This window comes from Phanerochaete carnosa (assembly GCF_000300595.1).
Source record: "Phanerochaete carnosa HHB-10118-sp unplaced genomic scaffold PHACAscaffold_5, whole genome shotgun sequence".
NCBI classification, from domain to species: Eukaryota; Fungi; Basidiomycota; class Agaricomycetes; order Polyporales; family Phanerochaetaceae; genus Phanerochaete; species Phanerochaete carnosa.
In genome coordinates, this window is record NW_006767632.1 from 2,237,428 (window position 1) to 2,248,307 (window position 10,880).

Sequence of the window (10,880 nt, forward strand, 5' to 3'; positions counted from 1 at the left end):
TCACGTAAACGAACCGCGACTTAGTCACGTGTTATAAGATAGGCGCATCAGATACGTCGGGGCTGCCTTTCGGAGTGAATGCATCCTTTCTGCCAACGGCAAGCATCTGGAAGTAAACTAAACTGGTTCATGTACAATTGGATTGTGCCTGTCATAAGACAACTCAAAAGATCCACTAATGGCCGTGAGGGTCCGGCTCTCCCTTGGATTCTATATAATATTATTCAGCTTCCATTAATCCGTCATTATACATGCCGAGAAAACTTACCTGGCACACATTGAATAGCGTCGTCGATACGGAGTATAGACACAGCCGCCTCAAACGCTGACTTGAGACTACGGACCTTGCTGATGGTCGGCTCGAGAATACCAGCCGCAACGTTGTCGCGCACTTCACCGTTGAGGAGATCGAGACCGTAGCGCATGAGAGCCTTCTTCGGATCGCCAGCAGGTGCGTTCTGGGCAGCATTGTGATATGCACGTAGCTTGGCAACGAGGTCTGTAGAGTCCTTTGCCGCATTCACGGCCAGCTGCTTGGGAATGGCGAGCAGTGCATTCGCAAACTCGGCAATTGCCAGCTGTTCCCTCGAACCCTGTCCAATACAAATCGGAATGAGTCTATGCCGGTGGTAAAGATCGCGACGCACCAATGTTGTCGCAAAATTCTCAAGATAGATGCTCAGAGCGGTCTCCACAGCACCTCCGCCTGGAACTACAGAGCCACTCTCAAGCGTACGCTTGATAATGGAAAGCGTATCGTGCAAAGCTCGTTCCATCTCGTCCAGCATATAGTCATTCGCGCCACGAAGCACTATCGACGCCGAGTTGACCACCTTCGTGCCTTTGATGAGGATTAGCTCATCATCGGAAATGCGCTCCTGGATGACCTCCTCGGCATGACCAAGGTAGCTAGCTTCGAACGACTCCTCCCCTTCGAGGTTAGCAAGACTCGATACGAGGGTACCACCAGTCGCCTTCGCGATGCGGCGGAGATCTTCCTTGCGACACCGGCGGACAGCCATGGCACCGGCTTCAACGAACTCCTTCAGGCACAGATCGTCGATGCCTTTCGTGGTGAGCACAACATTCGCACCCGCAGCAAGTATTTTCCTAATGCGCTCGAGCGTTATCTCGGACTCTCTACGAGGATGTCAGCGACGGATATAGATCCTAGCAGCAACCAGGGACGTACCTCCGGCGGATATCCTCAAGCTGTGACGGATCATCCACGAGGATTTGGACACCGAGCTGCATCCGCGCCTTCTGCAGGTTGATATCGAGACAGGCAATCTTAGCGTTGGTTATCCGCGTTTTCATCGCTGTGATCCAGTGAGTATCGGAGATATCGTGGATGATAGACACGGAATGTACCTTGACTGGCGACAGTGCAATTCAGTGCATAGCCCTTGACGAACAGGGATTCTCGTGCACTTCGGCCGTGCGCCTTGAGAACATTAACCGCTTTTACAGGGTACTTGATATCCCCCCGGTTATTGACGGTTTTGACAGCAAGCATGGCATCGACCGCCATGGGCGCGAACAAGTCGTCGTCCCTATTTGTACTTGTAAGGACTCTTTCGGCGTGCAGTACAGGAATGACGACTCACCCGCCAATAATCTTGCTCGACATACTCGTCTTCGCTGCGTTAATCAGAGCATCGCGGCCAAGCGCGTCGACTTTCACGCTCAGCTGGTCTTGCATGAACTTGCATGCCTCCCTGCACGCGAGCCTGTATCCGGTTATGATTGTAGTAGGATGGATTCTCTGCTTGACGAGCTCATTCGCGCGGCGGAGAAGCTCCGCGGCGATAATAACGACGGAAGTAGTACCATCACCAACCTCGCGATCTTGCTTTTGCGCAAGGTCAACGAAGATACGGCCAGCAGGGTTCTCTACAGCCAGCAAAGACAGAATCGTTGCGCCGTCATTGGAGATCGTAACTTCCTGCAACTAAGCTCGAGCAAAGTACCACATGCACATACATGCCCACGCACTCCAATGTTGTCCACAAGCATCTTGTCCAAACCCAGAGGGCCGAGTGAACTTTTCACGATGTTCGCGATAGACCGTGCAGCCAGGACTTCATACGCAACTTTCAGCACAAGTTCCCGGCATGCAATCCAGCACTGCGCACCATTTTGATCCCTAATGTCCTGTCCAGACACCCTGTCTCCTCCCAGGAAAGCTCCAGCTCTCGGATCGCGCTGGAACATGGACATAGCTGCAGATGAGTTTCGCGAGTACTTAGCGCTGGCAAGTCGCTGTCTTGGCATCGGGCGCTAATATATGCCATCTTACGTCAGCACATTTCGACGCGCACCCTCCCGCAACGCAAGGTCGCATAATCCGACTGCTCAGTCACTGCATCGCGTATATACATAGCGTGCAAACATATTAATATGGAGCTATAAAAACAAGAATAGATAATAATGCTACAGGAGTGGTATCGAGAGTGTCTCTGGGTAACTGAGTGATAGCAGCGTTCTGCCCAGTGGACTGGTACGACGATTTAAAGCACACCAGTGGAAGCACAGTGATCTCCGCTCGGGATGTTTAAGGTCGAGAAAATTCTTCTCTGGCTAGAGCAATCTGCCGAACCCTGGAATACGTCCTGCGAGCGCTGACAAGTATTTAGTCTTTGTACATCCGCTGTGACGTGATGAACGTACGGGTACCAGCTGCTCAGCACCAGCCGTGCCTTTTGATGCAACGTCCGCAGAGGCAATATGATATGACAGCACCTCCTGCGGGATGATAACATCGTCTGGAAGCATCACCTCAGCCGACTGCGGCACGAGACTGTGCGGCCTCCTCTGGTGCACAACTATCGGTGATCTCGACTTGACGCAGCTGTGGCGTATGTCGATCACCGGTTCCACCGCGCTGGAGTTGCTCTCGGTCGTCTCCACCACACCGCTGCGCACAATTGCCCGCCAGTCCATATCGCTCGCGAACCAGCCCAGGGCAGTGCAAGAGTTACTGCGGTTCCTGGAGAGGGCACGAGACACGGGGACAAGAGAGGGAATTACACTCTAGAAGAGAACTATTTTGAGCCCAAAAAGTGGATCTATATAAAACAACTTACACCCGAATAATTGCTGGTGCTAGGGCGCACTCGAGAACGCTTCTGATACCGCAAATGTTGGCATTTCTAGTACGACGTGAGAAGTAAGAATTAGATCTCACCTCTAGACGAGAAGGAACACTGCGAGCACGGACGCCGTTACGACGTTTTAAATTTGCACCTTCACCCTGAAAGTATGAATTCTAGTAAGCGAATGAAATACGCATGTCTACCCGGAGATATCACTTACATCCATATCACCAGCACTGAATGAGATTTTGCGAGAATTAACCTCAGCTTTCTTCGAGAAGAACATGATAGTCAAAAGTTGAGGAATAAAAGTGAGGCTCAGCCGACCCCCAGGCGACTTTATACGTCGAAAGCTTCAGGCTCGATCGTAACGACGACGATATCGTTCGCATCCGCTACGCTGCAGTCTTCGGTCTTTCCGCAGGTCGGCAGTCCATCGTGAAATACGAGTGCTTAGCTCAAGATATAACACTTCAGCCTTAGTCGGTTATCTCAGTCTAGGGGAAGGACTTCGCTTGGTTTTTCAACCTGCGGGCTTGGGTCATGCTCATGACCATGCACGGATGACCAGACCAAATCCGGACTCCGCGGCATCGGTGACGCACAGGGCTTGCAGCAGCATGCAGCGTCTCCTAGCCTTTCGCCATACGCACACCCCGGATATACACACATCACTCTTCTGACCCTTCGCAGCAAGCGCGAGATGCCCTCAGTAGACTCGCCACTGAATGCGGTACGGTGGACCACCTGTTGTACATTGCGTTGTGATGCTCAGCGACGCATAATAGGCGCACCAGCATGCAGCCAACGCGGACGACTACATGGCGCAAGGCCTACTGATCCCCGCTTCTGAGGAACACTACAAGGCTGCCGAGGCTTTTGAGGCGGCATATCAGGCCTCAACGGAGGAAAATGTACGCTGTGCCTCGTTCTCTGTGTACTCCGCAGGCGATAAGGGACTCACTGATATGCCTCAGACGAAGCGCACCCTGCGCATGCTCCACAATGAACACCGCAAAGCAGGTAAAGAATTACAACGAAAGATTGAGAAGCTTAGGCAGGAGAACAAAGATCCATCGCTTCCACAAAAGCCGTCGAAGAGCGCGACGCCAACGAACGCGGCATTGCCTGCACCTCAACACGCACCGTCGCCACCCCCACAGGTGCCGCGTAACTTGTCAGATTCTCAGCAGACCGTAGACGAGTCGTTCATGCTCCTTGGACAGCGTGTGAGTACCATCTCTGCTGGGTTGCATGCGAACTCATTCCCCCATCCGCGGTAGAGTGAACCAGGAGATGCTTTCAACCACTTCTGGAAGATCACTGAGGGCATGCTTGAACACCTATCTCAGCCTGTAGCGTTCGCAACAGCACCTCTTTCACCTCCTGAACACAATGGTGGTAGCGATACAGATGTAGATGACCCAATTGCCAAGACACTCTCGCGTGGCCTTGACTTTGTAAAAGCAGCAAAATCTCGTATGCTCACCCGGAATGACTCGTCTGGGAACATGTCTTCGGACTCTGATCGTGGTCGCGCTGGTATCAGCACCTTTCCGCCGAAACCACAACATTCAGATGAGTGGGTCGACGAGATTGGTAGCGGTAAGGAGAGTACGAAGTTATGAAAAGCGGGCTCTAAGATACTTCTCTACAGACGATGACATGGTAGACTCTTTCTTCATGATTCCCTCCAAGGCCGACCCGCCAACCTCAGTCTTGAAACAAGAGAACGCCACACTCAAAGCGCAGCTTGAGAAACAGCGAGAACGGTCAGAAATAGCAGAACGCATGCTGAAGCAGCGCCAGGAACAAGATCAGCAGCTGCGAGAAAGTATCATGCTTGCTCGAAAAGAGGTATGTGTCGCCACTGTCTTTCTGTACCATGCTGAACACTAATGCCCCGCAGGCTCAACGTGCCATGGTGTCGTCCATGGCTCTGCGTCCGCCACAGACGCCGACGATCGCAGGACTTGCGCCATCCCCAGTAGCCCCAGTTGTAGCCACACCACCTGCAGCTGTCGTTCCAGATATCGCGGGACTAAAGATTAGCGTGCCTCCTGTCTCCCCATCAGTGGCCATAGCCGCCGCCGGACGGGACCAGGAGGCGCAGCTTCTTCGTCGTGTGCGTGAGCTAGAGGAAGAGATAAGGCTTCTGCGAGTGGAGAATGAAAAAAATGTGAGTGGCAGAGAGAGCAGCCTACTGGCTACGATCTCTCACCCGATCTGGTGCACAGAAAGCGATGATCGCGAAATACCGTGAGCGATGGGAGAAATTGAAGGAGTCGGCCAGGAAGAAAAAGCAAGCGAAGGCGACCGCGGATACCACCAACGTGGTCAATGACCGCATTGAAGAGGAACCCGAAGCTGAAGCTGAGGCTGAGCGGGACGACCTTCGGCCTCAGAAACAAGCGGAGGTGCTTTCCAACATTGACTGACAAGCTTTGTTGCAAAGTGCTCCCACCATCTAGCGCAAGAGTGATGTGGCTGTTGTACTATTGCTTGTATGTTCTTGGAATGCTGGACTAATGTACACATGCACGCTTCCTTGTACACTAATTGCTTCAACGTCGCTACATGCATTGGATCTGCTACATCTCAATGTTAGGCTGTCAACAATAGCATCGAGCTTTCCGCGTACCTGCCGGTCAGATTACTTCTTGCGCAGCAGGGCCAGACTTCGTCTCATGCAAACAACCCGTAGTCGATTATCTTAAGCGAGGGCGCTGCAGTCTCGAAAAGTTGTGTCGCCTCAGCAAGCTCAGCCGGGGTGACAGCACCGCCATCTGAGGTCTTTGTCGGCACGTTCATGGTCATAACGAAATCGACACTCTTATTCTCCACCCTATACAGGGCCAGTAGAATCTGGACTTCGTCGGGTTCAGCGGCGTTGAACTTCGGGACAGACTGCGTGCCGCGCAGGATAATCGGAGCGGGAGTGTCCCCCTGGCGCTGAGTAGTCTCTGTGGTGTGCAGTATAACCTGCTTTCTTGCGGAGTTGTCGCGCGCAAGCGAGTCGAAGTGGTACCTGTAGTAATGATGAGGATGTATGTGGCGTCACGATATCCTTGCGTACGCACCTCACTGCCTCTATCGGGTCGGTAGCAGGCACTCTCTCCAGCACCTCAAAGATGATGCTGATGCCAGAATTTGGGGAAAGGAAAACCTCTTGAGTATCGGGGATCTGGCGTAGGTCCCTTTAGGATGGGCCTCCGACAGTCGTTATCGCAGGTTCGGCAGACAAGATGTGCAATAGCGTACGATGCATCGAGGAGTGAAGTGGGCAGTGTGACGTTAATGGCACCTCCGAACAAATCACGAGCGGAGGTCATTATGGAAGTATCAACGAGCGTCGAGGAGACTCAGGGGAGAGTACGGGCAAGCGCCAGAATATATACAGCACGTGACTACACGCGCTAGACCCGTTTCGCGTTCGCGCGTCGATATCCTTACACTTTCCTTCACCACTGCCGGCGAGTGATCAGAGCTACTCAATCTCTCGCATATAGGAACTCAGACCCTCTGTCCACAGTCCCTCATGACGGACTTTCGACGTCGCTCGACGATGCAGCCTGCGGCCGATCCGTATGGCAACATACGAGGACCGGGCTCAGGGATACCCATGCCATCCACCGTGAAGAAGACGAGTCATAGTGGCAGAATGTCCATGTCCGGCCCTGCGCTTCGAGCGCCATATCCTATGCCTAATCATGGGCCTGGCCCAACACCGAGGGCCTTGATGCGTTCCCAGAATATGAACCCGTTGCTCATGAGTGCGAGCAAGCCGAACTTCGGGCGGACACCTGTACAAAGGTATTTCTTCCAGCTCTATCGTATGGATATACAGTCCGACTATACCTGCTGAAGGACACATTCTCACCCGTAATCCTCTCATCTTCGCAGCAGCACGCGCCGAGGGTCGATGTGGACCGGAGGTGCGCAGGGCAACGTCGCCTCGACTAGTCAGGCTGCGAAGGATACCAGACCTCTACGAGAGCGGTCCTATCAAGTCAAGATGCGACAAGACATCATCGACTGGTGTCGAGCCAACGACCTCGATGTCTCGCCGCAAATCCTGCAGAACATCACGGCGAAAGACTTTAGGGTCATCTTCGAACAACTTGTGCAATGTCTAGATCCTGACTGGCATTTCGATCCTGCGAAGAATCTTGGTGATCAGCTTATTCAAGCACTAAAGGCCCTGTATTATCCCTACGTCAGTTCCCTCGACCTCAAGTGGCTTTCTGCACCTGGAGCGCCATACTCATGGCCGTCATTACTGGGCATGCTACACTGGCTAGCGGAAATGGGCAGAGTACGGGAACCGCCTTTAATGCGCTTGGCCGTTGCATTGATTACTGCGTGTTCAGGCAAAACGGGAATACCTCGAAAGTGGCGATCCCACGCTTCAAGATCCAGACCAAATCCCTGTTGCTTTCGAAGACGATAATGCTCTCGCCTTTGAACATTATGTGGCAACGTACGAAGCATTCCTTCTTGGCGCCGACGTATACCCAGAGCAAGAGCGAATGATCGAAGAAAGATATGGTTCGTACACAAGGGCTTGTGGCTTATTACCGTATTGACAACAAAACGCAGCTAAGAAGGACGAACAGGTTGTATCCGAGCTGCAGTCTCAAAAAGAGAAGCTGGCGCAAGTTGAAACAGAACTGGAGACCCTAAAGAAAGCACCGGTTTGTCTCTCAATATCACTTAGGGTGCCTTTGCCGCCATTAACCACATCCTCCAGCCACCCGTCAAGCAACTGGAGGAGAATCACGGGTACTTGACAAGAGATAAGATCAAGTTCGAGGAGTGCATACATGTCTATGAAGACAGGAAGCAAAGGTTAGAGAACGCCATAGCAATTACGAACGATGAAATCGAGCATATGTGTGAGCATTCTTGTCATGTCGTCTCTGGGTTATCCCTGTTGACGTTGTCTATCTTCTGTAGCGAAGACCATCGACGATCTCAACGCTGAGCAGAACCGTCTGGCCTCCATTGTGAAAGTGCAAAACCTCTCCCCGGAAGAGGTCCTGCGAATGAACACCGAACACGAGACGCTTTCTAATGACCTCAGGACCCTGAAGAGCAAGATTGCGGAGTCTACCAAGACGATCAACAAGCTCGAAGTGTCCCTGGGTAAGAAGACTGCCGACGCTGAGGAAGCTATCGACACTTACAGCGGGCTGCTCACAACGCTCGAGCTCTTCCCACCACTACCGCCACCTCTCGAAGATGTGCACCTCGCTCTGCGCATGAACTCTGCGGCGTCCGACCTACGACAGCTCCTCACGGGGCCTGATATCGCAGACGCTGTGAAGCCGAGCTTGGCCGTCATCGCTGACCAGAAACGCCAGCAGCGCGCCGAGATCGAGAACGACAGGATCGCAGTGGACAACGATCTCGATCAGCTTGTCACCGCGTGTGAGAACATGGAAGAGGAGGTGCTGGACGTCCTCAAGAAAGCGAATGCGCTGAATGATCAGGCGGAAGAGCTGAGAGAAGCGAGTGGTTCGCGTGGTCTGTTGTATGCTATGGCTGGCTGACCCGTACCCCCAGATGGTCCAACGGGAAGTGCTCGCGAGCAATGCGGAGGCTGAGCGACTTGAAGAAGCTTTGGCACAAGCGCGGTCTGCTGCGAAAGCGCACGGAGTCGGTGTCAAAGCACGGTTGCAGGCGCTTCAGATCGCGTATGTCTGAAAGCTCCATCATCCCGCTTTGCTGGCTAACAACGTCCTCATTAGATACAAGGAGCAAGTGGCGAAAGTCAACCGTCTCCGAGACGACACTGTGCGCGAGATCATCAAGAACAGCAGCGATATCGTCATGTTCAAGGAGGAGGTCTCGAAGCAACTCAAGCATCTGCGTGACTATGCAGAAACAAACTGATGCTGGTACGGTAACACCTATTGGAGTTTTTGTTTGTCTTGTTCTCTATCGCCCGCTACTACACGTTGTACTCATTGGTTTATATTACATCTTGTATCCTTAGGATTCTCTTCTTTCGTTACAATGCGACCCTGTCTGAGCTGAAGCTGCGAGTTTCAGATGTGAAAAGAGTTCAAGTCCAGATTCCACAGTCCAGACCACGAGTTAAGGCAAGGTGTATCGTATTCGTGAAGTACGTCATACAAAACCGGTCATGACTACATCGTTGGAAAACCGAAAGTGCCAACAGGCTAGGCTACAGGGGACGTGAGAGTTATCGAGACATGAATGAAGAAAGTGGCACCGAACAAGTCCGAAGGAAAACTGAGGCCACAAGGATATCTGCAACAACCGAAGACCAGGGAGATTAAAAATAGTAGGGCTACAAGGGTGACTCCCCGTGGGAGCGAAAGTCCACGGCGACGATAATTAGGAATAGAGAACAAGACAAAGCGTTGAAGGCGGCCCAAACACGGATCGAAGGCGAGAGCGAAATCAAATGTCGAAGACCTGGTAGTCGTATGGGACAACGGCGCCGAAGAAGGACGGGTCGCAGCCCCCGGCGGCAACTTCGCCAGAGCCGCCGAGGGTCAGGGCGTGGACGTCGCTGGTGCCCGCGACGGTCCAGGTGGCGTGGCCGGCGACGTTCGGGTTGCCGGTGTTGAAGAAGGCCTTGTACCGGGCCTGCATCTCCGAGATGAGCGCGGACTGCTGTGCGTCTGGGCTGGGCGCCGTGCCGAACTAGAGGGACGAGACGGCGCTGTGAGCGGGAGAAACCCCAAAAACAAAGGGGAGGGAAGGATGTACGCACGACGATCTCGATGTCGTCCTGGTGGCACACGATGCCGGCGTCACCGCAGAAGCTCGTCGTCTCGATGTTGCCGGGGTAGCTCGCGCCGACGACGTACATGCCGACGTACGCCGCGCCGCCGTGCGCGGCCCAGTTGCGCGCGAACGTCCACGTCGGGCAGCGCCAGATCTGGTCCGTGCCGAGCTTCTCGAGCGTCGGGCGCTCGTCGGCCGTCGTCGCGATGTCCGCGCCGCCGCCCACGGCGCCGAGCGTCGCGACGGCGTAGTCCGTGTTCTTCAGGATCGCCTGCGTCGCGCCCGTGCCGAACGTCTCCTCCACGAGCTCCTCGTAGTCCGCGACGCCGATCGCCGGGATGCCGCCGTAGATGGAGAGCGCGGCCTCGTTCCGGACGTTCGTGACCAGGATGGGCTTCGACACCGACGGGAACGGCGCCGTCGAGTCCAGGGGCGACGTGATGAACGAGCCGTCGCGGACGAGGCGGATGGGCTCGCCTGAGCCAGTGGATGGGTCAAGGCCGAGCGCGTTGTTCATGAGGTTGTCCTGCGCGGTGAGGATGGTGCCAATCGAGAGGTTGTTGAGGCAGGCAGTGTCCGATGCCGAGCATGACAATTGGCTGACGAAAAAGTCCTGCAGGGTCTTCTGAGTGCCAGTGGAGAGGAAACCGTAGTCCTGGCAGCCAAAGTCAGCACAATGAACAATAAAGCTGAGGCTGCAGTCGACTCACCATGGGGTCCGATTGGAGGATGGCAGACTGGAAGAGCGACTGTGCGGACGGAGTGGCCAGGAGGCCACGGATCATGTTGGCACCTGAGCTTTGTCCGGCGAGAGTGATTTTGGACGGGCTGCCCCCGAAGCTTGGGAGAACCTTCTGGAGGAATTGCATGGCAGTGACGATATCTTTCCCCGCCAGGTTCATCTGCCCGTTGGGAGACACCAGGCCGAGCTGTGAACAATCATTAATGGCCGTGAGACAAAATGCAGGGACAACATAAGGCTTACAGCAGCCCAGGCGGTACTGGACCAACGGCGAACGATGGAGT

General features: G+C 53.9%; 4 protein-coding genes across 4 annotated transcripts in view; 2 read left to right on the top strand and 2 right to left on the bottom strand.

Moving 5' to 3' along the window:
* Positions 1-73: 73 nt before the first annotated feature.
* PHACADRAFT_256474 (uncharacterized protein) lies at positions 74-2,222 on the bottom strand (the record flags this gene model as incomplete). Its single annotated transcript, XM_007395938.1, has 8 exons — positions 74-210; positions 269-593; positions 648-1,140; positions 1,193-1,319; positions 1,372-1,553; positions 1,608-1,945; positions 1,996-2,081; positions 2,136-2,222. Coding segments are annotated over 8 exons (1,673 nt in total), but the record flags the coding sequence as incomplete, so codon positions are not given.
* Positions 2,223-3,756: 1,534 nt separating this feature from the next.
* Positions 3,757-6,123, top strand: PHACADRAFT_256475 (uncharacterized protein). Its single transcript, XM_007395939.1, has 8 exons — positions 3,757-3,828; positions 3,884-4,009; positions 4,073-4,324; positions 4,379-4,700; positions 4,753-4,952; positions 5,005-5,274; positions 5,333-5,686; positions 5,737-6,123. Exons 1-7 carry the CDS (start codon positions 3,799-3,801, stop codon positions 5,531-5,533), a joined length of 1,401 nt encoding a protein of 466 aa, XP_007396001.1. The 5' UTR covers positions 3,757-3,798; the 3' UTR covers positions 5,534-5,686; positions 5,737-6,123.
* A 582-nt stretch (positions 6,124-6,705) lies between these two features.
* On the top strand, positions 6,706-9,132 carry PHACADRAFT_256478 (uncharacterized protein). The gene is made up of 8 exons (XM_007395940.1): positions 6,706-6,908; positions 6,999-7,410; positions 7,466-7,643; positions 7,695-7,789; positions 7,846-7,990; positions 8,052-8,605; positions 8,661-8,791; positions 8,846-9,132. The coding sequence occupies exons 1-8, from the start codon at positions 6,757-6,759 to the stop codon at positions 8,988-8,990; spliced, it is 1,812 nt and encodes a 603-aa protein (XP_007396002.1). The 5' UTR covers positions 6,706-6,756; the 3' UTR covers positions 8,991-9,132.
* A 392-nt stretch (positions 9,133-9,524) lies between these two features.
* Positions 9,525-10,880, bottom strand: part of PHACADRAFT_184465 (uncharacterized protein) — a gene marked incomplete at its 3' end in the record, with an annotated part of 3,145 nt that continues 1,789 nt past the window's right edge. Inside the window, exons 5-7 of the mRNA XM_007395941.1 lie at positions 10,565-10,783; positions 9,841-10,509; positions 9,525-9,770 (exon numbers count right to left, since the gene is read on the bottom strand). Coding sequence (XP_007396003.1) covers positions 9,525-9,770; positions 9,841-10,509; positions 10,565-10,783 — 1,134 coding nt within the window. The remainder of the gene's footprint in view (positions 9,771-9,840; positions 10,510-10,564; positions 10,784-10,880) is intronic.